Here is a 22,618-nt window from a genome sequence, read left to right as displayed (position 1 = left end):
GGCTGACTAGGTGGACTTGGAACATAGACAAGTCCTCAGTATTCCTGGTGTCATTCTTTGAAATATTGGGATGATATTAACTGAGAAGCATGCGGCGCTCTGCAGTCTGAATAGCTGTGCATTTCGAGAGGCCGCCAGACCTTCGCTGCCCTTAATTGGAGCACTGCTTTCTCCCTCCAGCACCTTAATTCCCCTACCTCAAATGATAATTATTTTTAGAGGCTCCAAGTGAAGAGCCACATGAGCAAAAGAAAAAAATCTTGACATTAACCTTGAAAGAAGACTACTACCGTTTGTAGTCAACTCGTTTGAATTAATATTTGAATACACAGTAAATAATAGGTCAGGTTTTTTCCTACCCCTCAAGAAATCTAATGCATTTTTTTTTTAAAGCTGTACCACATACAGCAAAGAAAACAAATCATAAAATCTGAAAGCTGGAGGGAACCTTTGAGGTCATCTTGGCCAGTTCCCTTGTCGTCAGCTCTCAGAGGCCAAGTGACCGTGTATCGATCACTGTCCTTGGTGTCCCTGGCGAATCCAGTTCCGGATGGCCCCTGACTTCCACTGATGCTCTTTCCCCCAGGCCACTCACTTGCCTGTAAATTATCTCGTGATGGGTATGACATAAGGAGGAAAGTGGCATTTCACATCTGTCCTGGGCCTGTTCCTCCACTATAGATTTAATTCGTTGTTTTTCTGGATGGAAGGCCACACGAGCCACTCTGTCCTGCAGCCCTTGGAGTGCTTTCCAGGTGCCTTTATCATTTTCCACTCAGCACATTTTGAAAGAATGCAGTTCATGATTGTCTCTAACCCTAAAAACCTGGATGCCTTACCTTTGTATTTTTTGTTGACTAAAATAATTGTTAAAAATCTGTGGGTGGCTATTTATTCCTGGGGTTCCTACCTCTTAAAATATTATTATTATGACTTGACACTTTTATGATATCTTCATGTATTCCAAATAATGTTCAATGATGTCCCAGTGTTCCTTAGAGAAGTACCCGTGTCGCAGCATTGCCACTTGATAAATAAATAGGGGTGTCTGTGTATGTAACTTAGAGGCTAGAAAGCTTCCTATCTTTTTATATAAGGAACTTGCTCATAGGAAATGAAATTATAACCCTGGTTTTGCAGTCTGCTCTGACTCATCCATTAGCGTGAGGACCTCAGTCATGGCTGCGTCCTTGCCTTTGTTGGAGACCCAGGGAATGTAGGACACAAATTGCATCTTTTTCCTGGGTATCCTCCACATTAGTGCAGTGGACTTTTTGTGTGTGTGTAGGTATACACAAAGTGATTCTGTTGGGATGAATAGGCACTGCAGACTGGATGTGCCTCTCTCTACCCAAACTTTTTCCTATTCAGGCCTCTCTAACTAAGAATCTAGAACCTCTATCCATCTAGGTCACCCAAGCTCCAAATCTAGGGGTCATCTCTACTTATTCTGCTCTCCCTCCTACACATGTCTCATCTATATCCATCCAGACTAGACTGGGAATCATTCCTCTTCTCTCCATCACAACTCCTGCCTTTATCTTTTGCTTGGGTTCCTGAAATACCCCCTGGCTTACCCATATAGTCCATTCTTGACTTAGCATTGATCAAACTACATCACTTTCCTAGTTAAAATTCTCCGAAGCTGTCCAGTACACTTCAAATAAAGTCCAGACTTGTTTCCTGGAATGCAGTACCCTGTGTGATTACCCTCTGTCTCTGTAGCCAGCAGAGCCAGCCTCTGTCATACCTTCTATTTCTTCCTGCCCAGTTGCTGTGCCTCGGAGATGCCGGCCCTTCTAGTTGTCCCCACAATGTGCCGGCCAAGCCTTGACCTCTGTGTCAGCTGGTTCACTGCTTGGAATGCTGTTTCTTTCCACTTTTCTTGTGGCTAAATCCTGGATATTCAGATATCTGCTTAAATGCACCTTCTTAGAAAGGCTTTCCAGCTTCCCCAATTAAAGTGGCTGCTAGGTCATTCTGTATTTCATTATCCTTTAATTCTTTAATGCAGAGCTCCATCTCCATTTGATATCTTATTTACTCATCTGTGTACCTGTATGTCATCTGCCACTCACACTTGAATGGTGCCTGTATAAAAGCAGGCACTCTGCCCTGTGTCCTCGATGCCTAGAATAATATCTAGTATGAAGTGTACATACAATAAAATTATGAACCATCCATGCCCAAAATGTGCATAGACTATGACTTTAGATAGTGAGATACTGGGGATGATTATCTCAGTTGTTTTGAAGAATAGAAAATTAAAATCATGTCTGAAACTAGGGTAGGGTGAGTAAGGTAGTTGCTTTGGATATAGAATTTAAGGAAGCATCTCAAGTGTCAGTATGGCACAGAACATATTACTGATCCTGTCTTTAAAAATGTATACTTAAAAATTTTTTTGTTTATTTTGTTCACCATGGGCTTTTGGCATTAATTTTGATTTTGAAAAAATACTGCATTGCAATATTATTTTTCTTGATTTCTCACTTTTTGCCTCTCCCCATCTAGCCCTGGATCAGACTATTCTTTCATTTTTCCACTGGATTTTTGCGTTATAAATGAGTTCTAGTGTTTGTTGAGTACTTACTACGTACCAGTCACTGTTAGATTTCCTCACTGAAAATTCACAGCAGAGCTGTAAAGTAGGCAGTGGTACTTCAGTGGAGGATTAAGTTTGAGAGGCCAGATAACTTACCAGGTCACAGAGCTACAGAGAGTTGGAACAGGATAGACAGCACATGCAGAATATGCCATATGGGTAGAAATAGACTCGAAAAGTGGAAGAAAGATTAAGACCTTTATCATCCTGGCGTATTTACTCCACTGTTCTTGAGAGGCCTTTTAAATAAATGCAGTGAACCAGAACCTAAGGCTTAGAGAGGAAAGACTGTTGGGCTAGTTGGGTGGAGAAGGGAAGAAGAGTGAATTCAAGGAATGTGTCAGTGAGATGCTTAAAGTGACTCACTATATTCTGTGTGTTTTTTGGATTGTCATTGAGAATACATTAGGGCACATGAGAAAACTCACCTGTTTGGATCAAATACTTGATTTTATTGAGAAGTACTCCTGTGACAATGTAACTTTAAAGTGTTGAATCATTTTAGGGAAAGGTTTTTGAGTTATTTATAAAAAAAATCATTGCATACCACATATCAGAATAAAATAAAGATGGATTAGTTAAGTGTGGACGCAAAACTGTAAAAGCCAAAATAAATATGTATGTTTGGAATCTTTAAAAAATGTAAACCTATTAAATCACAGAGGAAACCAGATGAATTAACTAAGTACAGATTTTTTTTTAAGATTTTATTTATTCATGATAGAGAGAAAGAGAGAGAGAGAGGCAGAAGCAGGCTCCATGCAGGGAGCCTGACACGGGTCTCGAGCCCGGGACTCCAGAACATGCCCTGGGCCAAAGGCAGGCGCCAAACTGCTGAGCCACCCAGGGATCCCCCTAAGTACAGATTTTGAGTTGATATTATCAGATTTTGTCATCGAATGAGGAGAAAAGGACAGATTGAGGAAATATTTGTAACCAAAGTTTAATTTTGTTTTAAAAACTAAATTGTTCTGAGAAATCCAAAAACAAACAAACAAACAAACAAAAAGCAGGTCCTCAAAAGAAAAGGCAAATTCATAGAAGGGATCCAAATGACAAAGTATGAAACCATTTCTCATAAGAAAAGATATAAATTAAGATAAAGATTTAATTTTGTTTCCAAAATTGTGACTATTAAAAGAAAGTGGTGTTGGTAAATGAAAATTGAAGAGGGGTCTAATGGACATACCAACTGGTCTAACTGTCCAGGGGACATAAAACTATCAGGCAACTCTTCCACCCAACTGCATTTCTATGATGTTCTCCTAAGGAAGTAGAGGTTCAGGCAAAGATATTTCTTCAGGGATGTTTATCACAACGTTATTTATAAAAATGAAAAATTAGAAATACTCAAAAAGTGTTACAACAGGGGAGTTGTTAAGTTATCACATCCTTATGATGGCCTTTCAGACAACTATTAGTAGCTATTTCTGAAGAATAATTAGTGTCTTGGAATGATTACCATAGTATTTTACATGAAAAACAACAATATGGTATTATTCTAGGTTTACTTTAGAACAAGGACAGAAAAAATACATTTGTTTAGAAAAGGAGACTGAAAATAGATATACCAAAATGTTCAAATTTCAGCAGCACTGGAAAACCTTCTGGTTTTCTGAATTTTCTTTAGCAAATATTTATGACTTTTATAAATATGGAAAACAGTATTTTATGAAAAGAAAGCTCATGAGGACAGAAGATTGAGAGCCCTGGACAGATGAGATCTCTGTAGGTTCTAGTTCATTTCCTTCTACTTAGTTTTCAACCAGAAGAATCCTGGAGCGAGTCACTTCCCCTTCTTTGCAAATGGAGTGAGCTCACAGCTTCTCAGACTTTTCTTCTGAACACACTCAGAGGCAGAAGAGCACAAGCATGTGCTCCTGGAGGAGAAAAGGATGTGGCTGGTAATCTCAAAGTAACCTTCTGGGGGCGCTAGGTGACTTAGTCCATGGAGCATGTGCGTGACTCTTGAAGTTGGAGTTGTGAGTTCAAGTCCCATGCTGGGTATAGAGTTTGCTTTAAAAAAAGAAAAATAAAAGTAAACACACAAAAAAGTAGCCTCCTGAACATGTTAGTGTGAAAATTCACGTAACCTTCCTGTTCATCTCCAAACTATACGGTTGTTATTTTTAAAAATTTTTAAAAACTGATTTAAAAAAATAATAAAATTAAATTAAATTTAAAAAACTGAGATATAATTTATATACCATGAAATCCACTGTTTAAAAGTATATGTTCTAATGGTTTTTACTATACTCAGAAGCTTGTGCAATCAACCAATGCTAGTTTTTAATACACAGATGTTTATCAGAGGTGCTCTGGGGTAAAATTGACTCGCTAAGAAATTATACCTTCTGAGTAACCTTGATGGCACCATAGGCCCTTTCCTGGCAGGATTTTACCACTTTGAGAGGCCCAGGACTAGATGAAATTCCAAGTAATTTTCAGCAAATTGCATTTTCGGTGTATTTTGCCTGTGTTTCCTTTAAAACCAACTTACCTGGGGGAGTTATTATTAATAGTCCTGGTTACCACTAATTTACCCATCTGTTCAGTTTCCATTCACAGTGTTGAATACCCAGCTCATTTCTGTGCTATATTTTAAAAACTACCTCCTGCCAGACCCTGCTGGGGATAAAGAGTGAAGTCATTCCCCACTCTTGGCCTCAAAGGACAGTCTTTTAAGGAGAAGGAGTTATGGTGACTTTGGTATTAGAGCTGTTTCGTTTAAAGTGTGGGTTCCTAATATAAGTGGAGGAAAATGTGCAGAAGACAGAATGCACGTATCTTAGTGTAGATAGCCTGAGATGTGGACAACACATGGATTGCATTTTGATTCACTGCATTTAAATCACTTTTATCTCAGTGCTATTAATTCTTTGCAGGTGTATCTTGATGATGTGCTTGTGGGTAGAAAATTCTTCCCTGAAATTTCTGGTTCTACTTTATCCAAGATTATATGGAAGTAGTCCAAGTTTAGCTTTGGTGGTGCTGAGATTCCATATTTTAGACTCTCGGCCTAAACCAGCAGGCCTTATTAAGTACAGTTACTTGAGTTATAATTGAGCTCCATGAGACTTGGGTTTGTTCTTAGCCTCTCTCTCTCTGGGTGCTGGCCAATCAAGAGGGCAGGGCATTTGGCCTGAGCCTTCACATTAATTAAAGGCTTCAGATGTAGATTTCTGATGGTTTGACAATATCTCCAAATACAGTCATGAAAGGCACTGGCAGGACGAAACGAATATATTCATTGTACAACTTTAAATACCACAGTTTTTATCTTAGTTTTGGCATTTCTTCTTTTTCCTGGGAGCCTAAAAAAAGTGGCAGTGGTGTGGGTCTCCCTTGGCCTGTAAGAGGCCCTGAGAAGGCATGTTTTCTTCCTTTTTTTCCATGATGAAAGGAACTGAGCATGCAGATCCTTCAAGTTACCAATAGTTTAGCATTCGCTGATTGTTTTCCGGGGCCATTGTATGGCAGTCGTCAGAGACACTCCTGCCTTTCCGAGCAGTACGGTAGTAACTGACATTTTGAGGGCACTGAGCAATTCTTATGTATTCGTGGATTGTGCTTTGCAGCTCTTTTGATAGAAGTATAATCCAAGAAGCCAATTTACGTGTGAGAGAAGGAACCAGTGAATCTACGATTGCTTTCAGCAACAAATGATAATCCATTGCCATTAGGAAGTTAATGTATTACTGGATTTGGAACTGCTATTTCAGGAGGCTGGGGGACATGGGATAAGAAAAACTGTCCTGCCTTTAGAGATTAATTGGACAGAACTGTTTACAGGTTTCATTGTGCAAATGGGCAGGATAATCAGTGTCATCATATAGATGCTTAGTATGAGTAGGATACAGAGAGTAAATATGGATTTGTGGCAGAAGCTGCGTGTGGAAATCCTCGTGTTGAAAAGATCTTGTAAAATCCTAAAATGGAAGCATCAGATTGTTGTATGTGAGATGGTGTATACATCTGATGTGCTGTATTCTAACAGCTTACAAAGTGATACCCTCTACAATGGGATGTTAAATTCCTATTTGATTTTGTTCTGACAGAAAGACATGTGAAGTGGGGATTGCTCTTTGTGCTTTTTCCTGATCTGATGGGTAGGGAAGAAAAAACTAAGTAAATACCCCTTAAAGCCAATTATGCATGCTGGATGGTGTGCCCCCTAGCCTCCTACCCCTTTTTTAAGATTTTAATTTTAAGTAATCTCTACACCCAATGTGCGGCTCGAATTTACAACGCAGTATCAAGAGTCGCTTGCTCTACTGACTGAGCCAGCCAGGCACCCTATGTGTGCCCCCTTTAATATAAGCATGATTCTTACACAGTCTCATTTCTGGGTGTTCTGGTGAGCTAGAATAAGGGAAGGGAGAGTACCTACCCAGAGGTAAAACAGCTTTTCTGGGGCAAATTTTTAGCCATATTTATAGAGAGCATTTAAAGAGAAAAAGCACTATCATGGGGTACATACCCTTATGTGTGTTGATGTGCTTGTTGAAGTTATTAAATGACTCGATTGAAGATATATTCAAATTAGCAAAAATGAGAGTGTCTCCTGCCCCTGCTTTCATGCGAGTGCTCGCTGCTAGATCATATCAGTGGCTTTGGAAACAATAGATGGGTATTTCTTGAGCTAGGTCAAGAGTTACTTATGCCTTGTGCTGTGAAGAGAAATTAGCCATCGCTGGATTCACAGAGAATCTACTAGCAGAAAAGTCTGCTTTCTCTCATCAGATATAAAGAATTGTGAAGTCTCTTGGGCTTTTCATGTGGCCTTAGGAAACAACACCATTTTATTGAATTTGAGAACAGCTGTTTTTTTTTTTTTTCAGTTGTACCAAATATTTCTTTTCATATTCATCATGAGTAGATTGTTAAAATGTCCATTTCAAATCCTGAGAATGTTGTATAAGTCTATAAAAATAGGAGAACAACATGATATTTGGCTTACACATTTGTCTCCATGATAGAACTCTACAAACAAAGAAGCTGAAGTTTTTGCTGGGTTGTGAGGTTTCAGTCCATATACTTTTCTTTCTTCTTCTTTTTTTTTTTTTTTTGTGGCTAAATCCATCATTAGTAAGGAATAATATGTCAGTTGACTTTTCTATATATGGTGTTTGAAATCACGCAGACTTTCTCTTACATGAAGCTCTGCCTTCTCACTCTGGGTTTGGTGCATTTATATAGTAACAGCAAAGGGTGGGCATTGAGTTCATCGGTGAAATTTATCTGGGAAGGATGGTGAGTCCGTTAGAAGATGGCATAGAGATTCAAAATGGGTCCCAATAAATGAAGGAGTATTCAGAAATTCGAAATTATATTAAGTGAATAAAAGTTGGGTGAAGTCAAAGCCATGGTAAGATATTTTTAGCCAGTGGGCATTAGAAGCTAGTTACCCCTTAGGGTAATTAGAGCAGTCGTGACTAAGAAAATAGTGACAAACCCACTCTGGGTAGCTGAGAGCTGGGCTGGGCCCTTGTTACTGGCCATGGCATCTTAGCTTGAGGTCTCACCCCTCCACAGCCTTTTCTCTTATGTGAAATGAGGATAAAGACATCCATCTCACAGATTTTTGAAAGGATGAAATGACAATATATTTCAGAGTTCTTGGCAAAGTATAAAGGGTAGAACACAGATTTCTTTGGATTTTCTTTATAAGAGGGGGGATATTCAGGAGGTGGAGACTGTGTTTTCTCCTGTCTGTATTGGAGACTGGTCTTGGAGAGGGTGTTTGTTGGGGGGAGACATGTGCACATTCTGGGGACAGGTGGCTAGTACTGTATTTGTTAGGACTTTGGGGGAGACTCGGGCTCTGTCATTTCTTCATCTCAGTTGGCCTCCAGGAGAGTGTTAGGAGAGTGAGTTAGTGACTAGCAAGCTCTTTACAGACTAGAGAGGACCTCATGAGTAAGGTTTCTAGAGAAAGGGTCATTCTTCCTCTTACTGAGGTTCCCCTGTTGTCCTTATGGCATCTGTACCAGTCAGGGTCCCAGCAGGAAACCTGTGGATACTCCAGCTGGGCGGCTGAGGGCAATTCTAGAGGGGAACTAGGTCCCTAGGGGCTGCCAGTAGCCCCTGAGACTGAGAACAGTCATGGGAACCCAGAAAGGTAGCTGTCTGGGGGTAGGACAGCCAGCAATAGCTGTGGCCTTTGAAGGGGACGTGGTGTATCTGGTGCCCTTGCAGGGAGCGAGCTGTGTGAAAATTTCCCCTTCCTCATTTCCCTGATCTGTGGTCTCCTCCTAGTGTCTTCTGTGTGCTAAACCCAGGAAAAAAAAACAGAGGGCAAGGGGGCTGTGGATGTGCTGTCCTTATGGTTCAGTCACCTAGAGCACGGAATAAGCAAGAAAACTGAGTAAAAAAAAAAAAGGGCAGCCCTGGTGGCGCAGCGGTTTAGTGCTGCCTGCAGCCCAGGGCATGATCCTGGAGACCCTGGATGGAGTCCCACGTCAGGCTCTCTGCATGGAGCCTGCTTCTCCCTCTGCCTGTGTCTCTGCCTCTCTCTCTATCTCTCTGCATGTCTATGAATAAATAAATAAAATCTTAAAAAAAAAAAAAGAAGGAAAATGGAGAGAAAGGTTCTCAGGGTGCGTCTGGGGCAATAGGGAGCATGTCTTACTTTGGAGTTGATTTTTTTTGGATTCTTTTTTCTTTTACCTTTATTTGCCCCCATTCATTCATTGGTCCTGCATTTTCTGCCTCTGGACTCTTCATTAGTGCGATACCCCCAGGACTTGATCCAAAGGGGTACCAAGCACTGACTGCTCATCCTGGTGAGACTTAAGTGAAACACAAGCCAGTGTAGTTTGTCTGTCTGCTCCTTTCTTATTTTTATGTTTTATGTTTCATACTCACCCAAATGAGCATATAAAAGCTGCTTTGATAGCCAGGAGGAAGAGACCCTATTGCCTGATTCTCTTTCCTTTTCTTCTCGTTCCATTAACCTCATGTATTAAGATTTCTTCTTGTTTTTGTTGTGGAAAGAACTAGCAGGGATTCTGATTTGATGATTCTGTCACCGATTGGGCCCTGAGAGCAAGCCACTGCCCCTGGGATAGGGATAATAAGCAAAGAAGCAATCTGGATTTTTTTTCCCTATATACTTTGACTTGCTTGGGAGACTAAGGATACCTACTGTTTTCTATAAATTGTTGATCAGCCAGGAGAAACAATTACATAGCTTTATTTCTACCAGCAGTGCCACTTTTTAAATACTTCTCTCCCCTATAGTCATTATTCATGGTGGGGATCATAAAATAGTCATTTAAAAACTCTTGGAATGAATAAAAAAAAAGCAAAAAAAAAAAAAAACTCTTGGAATGAAAGCTTGTTAAAATGGGTTGATGGCATTCACATTGCAGTGTTAACTTTATAGATCAAACACTCCAGATCACTTATTAAAAGTCATATGAAAGGGGCTGCTGACCCAGGAGCTCAGAGCTAGAAATCATCTTGCACTGTAACTGGGCGAGGATTCTGTGTTTACCCGCACATCTGTAGTCATTTAAGTGATTGCTTCTGTGAAAACCGTAACACTTACTTGAATGTTTTGTGATTGTTTATAAAGATGAAAATTAAATCCAACCCGCAGAAAGACAAAATGAAATGAGGACAGATGCGGTATTCCTACTTTTTAGTTTTTCTGTTTTGTTTTGTTTTTAAAAGCACCTCGTAAGTCAGGAATGGCAATAAGGACATGCTAGCCATCCAGTGTTTCAATTATTTTATTCTTCCATATTTAATTCTTAAATAGGAGCTTTTAGTGTTTTTCCACACTTCTAGGGGAAGACAGAGATAGTTATTGTTTTGGAAATCTCAGGGAAGCTTGAAAGTGAATAAGAAGTATTCAGAAATGAAGTGACATACAGAAGAAGCCACCTACATTTGGAAAAATGAAGTTTTTAACATTCGTAGTTTTAGATTCGTGTGGAAGATACTTCTTTCCACATAGTTTCTGTCATTCCGCGATAGGATCTCTCATCTTTCTGTCTTGTCTTTCTCCCTGGGTCATTGGTAGCTTTGTTAGGGATTGCCCTCAGGCATATGTTAGGGGCGTTGGAAAGGGGGAAAATAAGAGCATGGAGAAGAAAAATCCAGTAACAATAAATTTTTATATTGCCCTATTAGTCAAGAAGGGACGGAGGGAAGGAGAGCCACTGTGACTTCTCTGAGTTAGGCGATTCCTTGAAATAACTCAGGCACATACAGTTGATGCTTCCTATCTAGGAAATTCCTAATTCTTATCTGGATACTATGCTCTACATATATATGTGCATGTGTGTATGTATATGTACACACATACACACCATTTTAAAGTGAAAGGGAATGTCTAGAAATTCCGAAGCATTTTTCTCTTACTGCTCTCTGAACAGCATTTTTGTCAGTGCATTGTCATTTCCAGATCCAAACCCTGCCTCCTGGAGGTCTTTCAGATATTCTCCAGGGAGGAGAGCTTTATCAAGTGTTGATTCTCTTCAAAAGATGACGATTTCCTTGTGTTTCTTGTTAAGATACATGGTTACAAATCACTATCCAAATTCCATGCTGAGTGGCTTTCCAAAGAGGTGACAAGTTGTTTTTTTGTTATGTTTTATTATGTTTTTTTTTTTTTAAAGCTCATGGGCCTCTGAAATGGGTTCTTACCCTCCAGTTTTGCTGAGCGTTCTGTGCAGGTGGCATCTCTACCCATAGTGGTACCACTGTCCTGTGCGGCTCCCCCAGGGGGTCTGCACCGGGATGCTACCTGTCTAAGCCGCCATGTCCAGTTTAGCTGTCTGGGAGACTGGGAGGAGGTGTCATGGTCTGATGACATCTTTTGCTGTTGTCCATCTTGCAGGGACGGGAGAGAGTGGCAAGAGTACGTTTATCAAGCAGATGAGAATCATCCATGGGTCGGGCTACTCTGATGAAGACAAAAGGGGCTTCACCAAGCTGGTGTATCAGAACATCTTCACGGCCATGCAGGCTATGATCAGAGCCATGGACACGCTCAAGATCCCCTACAAGTACGAGCACAATAAGGTAGGCGGGGCTCCTCCTGGGTCGCCTATTCCCTTCACACATCGGGGCTGCACAGTGGGTTTCTGAAGCACACATTTTTCATCTCAGGATGAGAGTGGGACATTTGATGGTTCGATATGTGCTTTATAGTTTTTTTCTTTTTTTCTGAAATCTTTAAAGTCACATCTAAGCACAATTAGAATTGTGTTCTTAGTGATATCAGTGGAAGACATATTTGGATGTCTGATGATAAATATATGGAGGTTTAAAATTTCTGGGGTGCCGCATTCCATTAAGAAGACAGGTTGGAAGTTCAGGACAAATTGACCAAGGTGAGGGAATTCAGAGAAAAGACAGCGGCCTCCCTTCTTCAACCTCCCACTCTTTCTGCTTCCTTGGGGGGGCGGGGGGTGGAGAACAAAAACAGTTTAAGAGCATTCTGTCCAGTTTAATTTTGGATTTCGTGACTTCCTTTCAGTAGTACCACAGGCTTAATTTTATTTCAAAATAGGTCCATCTGTCACTTCCAATAACCTTTCAAACATGTTTCCCTGCCGTTGTGTTACAGTAATGCAAACTTCTAAAATCACTTGAGAAAGGGTGAGGAGGAAAACAAAATCTAAATTTTCTCAGGGCTGGTAGGTGTTGATGTTACAGTAAGCTGGTAAAACCTCACTTTTTGTTGACAGAACATTGCATTTGCACCTACATTTGTTCGAGGGCCTTCCATCAGGACTTCCAGTCTCTCCGTGCTCTTGATAATCTACTCTTAAAAATGTTTCCGTCTACCAGGTCAATATGTGACAGCAAGAAGCTGGCATGCCCACTGTGACTCATAAACTGAGATGTAACTCAAAGTGAATCATAGGTAAAATAAAGCAATGCTCTGTATCTCCACTTCTCTTACCATCTAGAAGCTTCTGAGTGTACAGATCACTTTAAAATCAGGCAGTTATTTTTCTTGGATATTTCCTTGAAATCGACTGGCTGTTTCTTATCTAACTGATACTCTGGCACTTAGTTTTCCAATGGTGACAGGAGAGTGTCTCCACAAACAGCAGATAGACCCTCCACAAAGAATCTTTCCTGTTTCTACCCTCAAGAGTGAAAACGATGTAGGCAGGTTTATGAGCCTGGGAACGTGGTGCCTGAGCCAGATGAGGCTGCCTGGATATCTAACCAGTCTAAATTTAGAAGGATCAGGGTTGTCCCCCACCGAGAAATTTCAGTGTAATGAGTTTCTGAAATAGTGACACACTTGTTTCATTGCAGTTGTGAGAAAATTCTCTGAAAGGAATTGTGCCTTAATGCCGGCGACTTGGATTCTCACTGAGTTAACCACATACGTGGTATGATATACATACAGCTGACCCTTGAACAACATGGGAATCAGAGGTCCCAACCCCCTGTTGGGAAAAAGGGGAAAAAATCCACATACAACTTTTGACTATTCCAAGACTTAACTAATAGCCTACTGTTGACCAAAAGCCTTACCAGGAATATAAACAGTCGATCATACATATTTTGTGTGTTATATGTATTATATACTGTATTGTTACAAAACAAGCTGGAGAAAAGAAAATGTTATTAAGGAAATCCTAAGGAAGAGAAAATACATTTACAATACTGCACTGTGTGTATCCAAATAATCCACCTATAAGTGCACCTAGGGTCCAAACCCATCTTTTTCAAGGGTCAACTGTGTGTGTGTGCTTATATATATATATATATAAACATATTGCCAGTTGACCCCTTATAATATAATGCAGTTTCCCTTAATGATGCACAAAAATCATCTTTCTTGGATGTTCCAGAAGAATACTTCAGGATCTTGCTTTGGTATTAGCTTTTCATGGGAGGCCCATTTATTGTACTATCATGTAGATATGGAAGATGGAGTGGAACTTATGCCTTATTCACGTAACACAGTGAAGAATATTTAACAGCATGTGTTACTTGAACTCTTTGTAGCAATTCTAATTAAGTAGACTTTATTGTGGTGAATACCATTCAGTTAAAAACCGACATCATAAAAAGTGATAATAGTACGATTTTTCTCAGATATTATAATTACCCTGTGGAATCTTCCCACATCTCTTGGTTACTTAATACGCTGCCTAATATAGTGACGTGAGCGTATGCGAGCCTCTGAATTTCTCAGTATGTTTAATCCCCTTTAATTTGTAATATAAATTACTTTCCCATTTGTTCCACTTTCTCTACAATGTACACATATTCTGAAGCATTACTCCTTGCTTCATCCATTAACTTCCTGAGCTCTGCCCACTCCTTGCCTTTGTTAATGCTTCTTGAGGACATAATGTCCTATTTCTATTCCACCCAACTGCCACTTCCTCCTAGAGTTCTCGGCACACCGCCCCCTGCCTTGCACTAAGTAATCCCACCCTCTTTTAGCAGAAACCATAGTGGAGTGTTTACAGTTGCCTCGCTTATTACATTCATCATGGTGAGTTGGGTGTTGATCTTATTTTCCCCACTAGACTCAAAGCTCCTTAAAAAGTAGGTGAAGTCACTTGTGCCTCAGCGTTTTTTGAGGACCCTGGTATTGTACTTATACATAGTAGAGGCTCAAAAAATACTGTTTTATGAGTGGGCAAATCGCTTTTTAGGCAACTTTAAGTTGTTGAAATGCTTATTCTGATTTAAATCAGCAGCTCATTGCTGAAGTGGTTTTATATGCAAAAGGGAATAAATGCTGTGTGCTGTCAGAGCAGAAATGGACAATCCAGAAAGAGTCAAGGGCATGGCTGAGGGAGAGGCACTCTGGGGCAGAGGAATGGCAGGAGCAAAATGTTCAGAAAAAAGGAATGACTGTGTTGGTCAATTTAACTTGAGCAGAATTCTTATAGAGGACAACTGGAAAATAAAATTAAAAAATGGTTTGGAATATATTTCTGAAAGGTTTTGAATCCAGGCTAAGAAGTTTGAATTTTATTTTCCTGTGTTTATGATACCCATTTAATAATAATATTTTATGTTTCAGTTGGAATTTCCTATAGAAATTTCTGGTTACAGTATGCTCTGTGTTTTGTAAATAGTTCAAGGGATTTGGTGTGCATTTTTTTTTTTTTTTTAGTAATTACTTGGAAGAAATGCACTGTGGTTTATATTAATTTGTGACACTAAAGATGTTAAAAAACGTTTTTACAAAAGCTTCTTTGCATCTATGGCCACATTGGTCATAATGTATGAAGTGAGCATAAATAAAGACAAACACTTTCTAGTATTTTTCTCCTAACTTGGTACTTGCTTCTAAGTTCATGTATTTTATAGAGCAAAATGTAGCTTAAAAAATGGTATGCCCTGTTCTTAACTGGGAAATTGTTGACAGTTTCCTTTGCCGTGAAATTCATTCTAGCAATGGAATACCGCACCAGAATATTGGAATTTCTTTGGCTTCTGCATAAGTGTTACTACATTGAGTTGAGAATTTTACTGGTTACCTGGGGGGCTGGTGCAGTGGTCAGGGGAGTCCAGGCCACTGTCTCTGCCCTAGATGGTGGTGTGGACCACACAGTGTTTGAGGGATTGGCTAGCTCAGGAGTAGTTTGTAATAAATTACAGACTTGTACCAAAATAAAGATCAGTTCTTTCCTGGGTGAGTATCCACTATCCTGTTCTTGAATTTTCTTTGCCAAGAGAGTAATGTTTATAGGTGAGCTGCTTGGACTCCACCCAAATGAGAGAATATGTCTGGAGACTTCTGAATGTACTGTGAGCAAGGGTTTATTTATATATTTATATTACTTTGCCATATCCCTAAACACAACTGTTGATAGCTGATGTTAAGAGGGATTAAATGTTTGTCACCTACTTAAATCAAAAGATACATTTAATGCTCCACTAATTACAAGGCATTCGACTGTGACGTACCTCTGTCATTTTTTACTCTTCAAAAGGGAGAATTTCCAATATTATTATTTTATGGTTTCCCCTCTTACGCTGACGTAGTCTTCTGATTATTTGTTTAGGTGTTGAAATCAGCTCCATAAGAAGGAAGAGAGAAAAAGTTTCTGTGCTCACATGGCTAAGAACTATCTTGAATTAAGGTGGGGGTTGGGAGATGGGATAGATCTCGAGGTATTGACTCCAGATTTTTGTGTACGTGTTATGTGTCTGGCAGTTCCTGCATCACCTATTGATAATTCATATGCAGGTGCCTTATTTTCTCAGATTGCACATTACGTTATAGTGAGCAAGCGTCTTGTCTTGTGATTCATTGTCTCCACAACATGCCCCACATGTTGCCAGTGCTTTTGCTCATTGAATAGATTACCTCAGACTAGCAGATCCTGGTATCCCTTTATCGTTGGCTTGTAGTTTCTGCAAACTGTGAAATCAGGCAATTCTTAGGGCAAATTCAAAGTATTGACAGGCTTTTGCTGCCTTGACCAGTCCCAGGAAGAAAAAAGAAATCTGATGGGATGCTTCTTCATGCGGTGAACTCAAGAGAGTTACTGAGTAGAACTCCACCACTTGCTAATGTTGAGTAGACAATGTTACCTGTTCTTCTAGTTTCTGCTTTTAGACCTGGAAGTCTGGATGACTTGGACTCACTTGACAGCAAAGCTGCAGTTGCTTCTCACTAACTAGCCAGGAGTTTCCAGGTCTGACACTTATTTCCCTTTCTCCTGGTGGCTGAGTGTCTCTTGGAACACAAGTTGCTCTGTCCTCCTTGAGCCCTCCCAGAAAGGACTTTTCACCAGGAGAATACCTCTTTTATTTATTTTTATTTTATTTATTATTTTTTTAAATTTTTATTTATTTATTATAGTCACAGAGAGAGAGAGGCAGAGACAAAGGCAGAGGGAGAGAAGCAGGCTCCATGCACCGGGAGCCCGACGTGGGATTCGATCCCGGGTCTCCAGGATCGCGCCCTGGGCCAAAGGCAGGCGCCAAACCGCTGCGCCACCCAGGGATCCCAGAATACCTCTTTTATTTTTTTTTATTTTTTATTTTTTTTCAGAATACCTCTTTTAAACACTCTGACAGCTTTCTGAATTTTCTGTACCTCTTGAGAAATCTAAGGTTCCAGAAGCCGTGTTTTAGAAAAAACACAGCCAGGATTCTGGAGAACTTGCCAACTGATTCCTGCCTTGGGTCAGTGGCACAAGAAATTACTGGATTCCTTTTTTCCCTGTGAAGGAATTTTCATAGTTTACAACATGCTAAGAGGCTGATTTCCTTTTAATATTTCTCACCTACAGAATAAGCACATAATGAAAGCAGAACTTACCAAGTTTGTATTTTAATCTGTTCCTCCCAAGGGTTGTATCAGGCAGTGTTCTGTGCTTGCAAGCGACAGAAGCCAACCCTGGCTAACGGAAGTAGAAGAGGTGCCCAATGAGAATATGAGGTGACCCCCGAGAAGTGTGGAGAAGCAGGAGGCTTAGTTCTTGGAAACCAGAGCAGGTCTGGGGAGCCCATCTGTGAGATGCTTGGACTCTGACCATTTTCATTCTCTTGTCACTCCATTCAAGATTCAGATTCCTGGGGAAAAAACTTGCCTGAGAAGTCTGGCCTGGATTCTGTGTTAGCTCTCTGACAAGTCTGGGCAATTGGATTGACAGCTCCTGAGGGAAATCAGGGTGCAGTTACTAGAAGAAGGGAATAATGCTGCCACAAATCACAATTACCTGCTGCTAAGTCACACTGTCAATTTAGAAAAGGAAATCACATGCGGATTCTCTATGGAAGAGAGTCCTCCAGTTTTTCCCAGCATTTGCTAGGCCTATCCCAAAGTACAACTTCTCATTCTGGACTTATTCAGAATCGGGGCATGGAGAGGTTGTAGGGCTAGTGACTTAGTAACACACATATATGTGAAGGACATAGCTGAATTTGAGCCCAAGACCTGAATAGCTAAGTAACCTTGGGATTTTTGTCAGACTTTTTTTTTTTCCCTAAGCCTAACTTTCCTTACTCTCTAAGCTGGAGTGTCCACATGTGTAAAATGGGACAGATAATAATAGGATTGTTTCAAGAGTCAAATAGATAATGTATATGAAAATATTTTGTAGGTGATAAGTAAAAAAAGAGATTGCAAGTTGTTAAAAGATGAATTATCATGGAGGCAATGAACATTGCTAATCTTCTGTGTTTATTAAGAATAAAACAAACAGAAAATCATTTAAACAGCATGACCAGATATAGGAGGTATCTGAGGGAAACTTTCATCAGAGTGACAGTCATTGAAATGGGACACCAAAGGAGGTAAAGCCATCTCCTTATCAGGATGCATTCAAAAATAGAATGTTTTTTTTTTTTTACATGTGAAATTCTTTAAGGCAATTTTGCTAAAATAAGACCAGGGATGGATTGGACATCCTCTAAAACCCTTCCCAGCACAGTTTTCCCTCATGCTGATTATCTGATTCCAAAAACTCCAAGAAAGCTCTTGTTATTTTGTTATAATTTCAATCTCCTCCCTTTTTGGGACTTTGTCCATTCCAGAGCACTTAGGAAAATTAAAACCAAAGACAATAAACGAGAGATTCTAAGTGATAGTGATCTCTAGTCCCATGGAGATCTTTCTTTGCATTTGAATCCCATGAGTGATTACAATATTTACATCCATGAAGTTTTTTCCCCTTTTAAATGGCATTCAAAGGTCAAAATTTTTAAAAACCAAAAATAAAACAAAGGTCAAAATCAGATGCAGGTATTGGGGAGATTGCCAGTGACAGTATTTCCGTTGGGTTGTTGGCTACTGGCCACCGAAGACAGTCTGCACTTTCTCCTAGGAATACTTTCTACTCCTGCTTCTACAATCTGAGAGTTTTTTTTTTAAAATAAAGAGTCTAAAGGATCTGGAGACTTTTCACGGCCAACTTGATCTGAGGTTGGTTTACAACTTCCTCCCTTCTCTCTAGGATTCTTTTTTTTTTATTTTAAAGATTTATTTATTTATGATAGAGAGAGAGAGGGAGAGAGAGAGAGAGAGAGGCAGAGACACAGGAGGAGGGAGAAGCAGGCTCCATGCCGGAAGCCCGACATGGGACTCGATCCTGGGACTCCAGGATTGTGCCCTGGGCCAAAGGCAGGTGCTAAACCGCTGAGCCACCCAGGGATCCCCCTCTCTAGGATTCTTATTGGGAGTTGAATCATGACTGATTTTCCAGTAGCTTTGTGAGCTTTCAGACTCTTCTTTACATACTTTTCTCTTTTAATATCTGGCAAATACTTTCTAGCCATATTTTTCTCTCTTCACTCTGTCTTTGTTTCATTGCAGTTCTTTATTCATCTTATACCTCTGATGGCCATGTAAAAATAGAAGAATGTAAGACTTGTTAAAAATCCCCTTTGCTTGGCTAAAATTCCATAATCCAAAGGCGTGCCATAGCATTTATCCAGGATGAGCATCTTTTTGTTGTTGTTGTTTAAAGATTTTATTTATTTAACTTTAGAGAGAGTATGTGTGCTTGTGCATAAGTTGGGAGAAGGGCAGAGGGAGAGGGAGAGAATCTCAGGCAGACTCCGCACTGAGGTGGAACATGTCACAGGGCTCAATCCCACAACAATCCTGGGATTGTGACCTGAGCCGAAACCAAGAGTCAGATGCTGAACCAATTTAGCTAGCCAGGCACCCCCAGGCTGAGCATCTTGAGTTGAGTTTTATTGGAGGAAGATTCTGAAACAAAGAAGAGCTTTAGCCGTAGAGTGAGGCTTAATTTCTCTCTCTCTCTCTCTCTCTCTCTTTTTGGTTACATACAGAGACATGTATATATCACCAATATTGAGCCACTTGTGTTTTTCCATTGTGAACACACTTGTTTTCATATCTACTGATCCAGATCAGTATGACTAAAACCACCGAAGCCTCTTCATCCTGCCTTCTAGTCAATGCCCCCAACTCCCAAAGGGTGACTACCTCCTGACTTCTAATACCATAGATTAGTTGTGTAGTGTTTGAACTTTGTAAGAATGGAAGCATATAGCATATACTCCTTTCTATATGGTTTATTCTGCTCAATGTTACATTTGGGGCATTCGCCCCTGTTTTTACTTATCATTGTAATTCATTTATTCTCATTTATATATGTATAATAGCAATGCCCCCATAGAATTTTGTGAAAATGGTTCATGTCCCTGCTGTATATGGTAGCCACCAGCCACATGTGGCCATTGAGCCTGTAAAGTGTGGTAATCTGAGGAACTGATTTTTTAATTTAATCTTATTAATTTACATTAAAATTTGCATGTTACTTGTGGTTCTGTATTGGACAGCACTGTTTTATAATATTTCATCTTATGAATATGCCACAGTTTGTTTATATGTCCTATTGTTAATATAAATTTGGGTATTTTTGGCTATTACGAATGATGCCAATATAAATATTCCTGTACCTGTCTTTTGATGAACGTAACATGCATTTCTTCAGATTATATACCTAGGATTTGGAATTGCTGAGTCAGAATGGATACATCTGGTCAGTTTCAGTACATAAATACTACCAAAGAGTTTTCTAGAACAGTTGTACCAATTTATCCTCCTACAAGCTCTCTATGAGAGTTCTAGTTGCTCTCAGTCCTTGACAGGTTTTGGTATTATTAGTCTTTTATTTTAGCTAATCTAGTAGCTGGATAATGGCATCACATTGTTGTTTTAATTTGCATTTCTTTGACAACTAGGGGTGCTGAGCACTTTTTCATATGTTCATTGGCTATTTGGTTGTTTAAAAAAGTTTTTTTTTTCTGGGTTGTTTGATTTCTTGTAATTTTGTAGGAGTCTTGTATATTGAGGATCTTCATTTCTGTTGAGTACATTTATTGCAGATATCTCCTCCACTTTGTGGCTTGCTTCTTATTTACTTCTTGGTTCCTTGAGGGGGAAGAAGTTCTCATTCCCCCCCCTTCTGATGAATGCTTTGTGTGTCCATTTGGAAGTAACTTTTGCCCACTTTCAGGTCTTTTAGGTAATCTCCTGGTTTGTCTTCTAAATTATTATTTTTTGCTTTTTACATTTAGCTCTAAAATCCATTCAGATGGATTGTAGAATATGGTGTGGGGCGGGGGTCAAGTTTTAGTTTTTTTTTCATATGGATATCTAATTAACCCAACTTATTTATTGAAAAAGACCATCCTTTACCAAGTGCAATGCCAGGCTGTCACTTGGTTGCAAATTAAGTGAATGTGTATATGTGGGGTGGTTTCTGAACTGTCTATTCTTTTTCCTTGGTCTGGTTTGTGTATCTTTGTGTCAATACTGTGTTAAAGGCTAATCTTGCATTGTGTCTAATATCAGATAGTATAAGTCATTCAGCTTTGGTTTTATTCTGAAGATTATACAAGCTTGGAATGTATTCACTTGTAATTAAAGGTACTTTCAAGGAAGAACATTTCTTTAACGGATGGTAGATTTGCCAGGATGAATCCAAATATTATGATTGTTCTCTGTAATACAAGGGGCTTCCCCTTCCCTGAGACCTCAGTTCATTTTCTTATTTAGCCTGTGTTGGCTACATAGCTCCCAGTAGGAGGACATCCATTTTTCCTGGATTAATAATGTGACATTTTTATTATCACGTAGCTCATTTATAAAGGGTGATGGAGCTGCTATGTGGTTTTATCATTATTCAGTGGGGTCATGTTCTTTAGCACCATAGCATTTCCCTTAACTGGAGTGGCATCCAGACTGAAAACAATGGGGTTCTACCAAGTTCCTTCCACGAATCCCCTTTTAGGCAGCATTGCTCTGCACCACTTAGATTTGGCAGATTTGGCACCAGAATCCCTTTTTATTTCATATTGATACTATCTATATAGCCTCTTGGAAGGATTGAATAGGCTTATCTGGATTTTCTTTTTTGTTGCTCTTGTGTGGTCTCCAGCTATTGTAGAAATTAACCTTCTTTGTGGCTCAGTGTGAGAACTGTAGTTTGGTAGGAAGGTAAATGCAAACTGGTTTTGTTCTTTCATTAATCATAATATTTTAATCCTATTATGTAAAATTTTTATTCAATTATGCCTTAATGAAGATTTTGGGAAGCAACTGATCTTGGTGAAGTAGAGTATGAAGCATGGGTGGAACTGGAGACACGTAAACACACACGGATACATATAACACAGTCATAATTATATCATATATCCTCAATATGTAAAAAAACTCCTACAAAATAATAAGTATAATTGATGTTTTGTGCATTAGAAATTACCTATGGACATTCTTTATATATGAGAGGATGAAGCTGATGAAATACTAGTATCCTCTCCCATCTTGTACCTATATAATGACTGTCTTCAGATAATGTTTCTTTGGCCTACCAGCCTCAGTCTGCTGTGTGGCCCATCTCATCTGGAAGTAACTCATCTCATGTGTCTGTCTTCAGCTAATCCACATCATTTAAAGTTGGATGAAAGGAAGAAAATTTACACTTGAGAGCAGAGATAGGGGCTTTTAGTATTTAAACGTAGCACAGTATTCGGCACACGTTCTGCTCTGTTGAATAAATGAACAAGTGAACATTTGTTTACTGTACGATGATGAGCTTGTGTGCAGGGTGGTATTACTGTGGTATAGCTGGAGTCCAACACAATTAGCCTTGAGATCCAGCTTTAGAACAAAATCACTACCTGATATGAGTAAATTAATCTCTCTGAATTCCAGTTTCTTTATTTGTAAAATTATGGTGATTATAATCCCTTACTTTACAATGTGTTGCAGGAATTAAATGGCAATAGTCTGAAAAATTGAAAAGTTGTCCATTGTTAAATGGAGATGATGTTCTTTTCATTTAGTCATTCAATAGATATTTTTTAAGTGCCTCCTATGTGCTAGTCAACAGAAACCACTTTGGCTGTTTTTGAAAAAGGAAACTGTGAGTGCTTGAAGGAATATTATGGATCTGATCTGTCCAAACCCGAGAGAATTCTGTGTAAGCAGTCTTCTTGTAAAACCCCTTTCGTCTGCTCAGATCTTGGATGCCCGGGGACTGACAGCCACCATACAAAATACATGTGGCAGAGTTTAACACATTTTAG

The 22,618-nt window shown here is 39.5% G+C and overlaps 1 protein-coding gene across 4 annotated transcripts in view; it reads left to right on the top strand.

The window, feature by feature from the left end:
- Positions 1 to 22,618, top strand: part of LOC112922087 (guanine nucleotide-binding protein G(q) subunit alpha) — a 307,767-nt gene that overhangs the window by 97,143 nt on the left and 188,006 nt on the right. For all 4 annotated transcript variants that reach the window (XM_072762711.1, XM_072762718.1, XM_026001512.2 and 1 more), the window contains one exon: positions 11,454 to 11,638. In XM_072762711.1, coding sequence (XP_072618812.1) covers positions 11,454 to 11,638 — 185 coding nt within the window. The remainder of the gene's footprint in view (positions 1 to 11,453; positions 11,639 to 22,618) is intronic.

Source organism: Vulpes vulpes, chromosome 1 (genome assembly GCF_048418805.1).
Source record: "Vulpes vulpes isolate BD-2025 chromosome 1, VulVul3, whole genome shotgun sequence".
NCBI classification, from domain to species: domain Eukaryota; kingdom Metazoa; phylum Chordata; class Mammalia; order Carnivora; family Canidae; genus Vulpes; species Vulpes vulpes.
The sequence above is the reverse complement of the archived record's forward strand: the minus strand, read 5'-3'. Positions and strand labels throughout refer to the sequence as shown.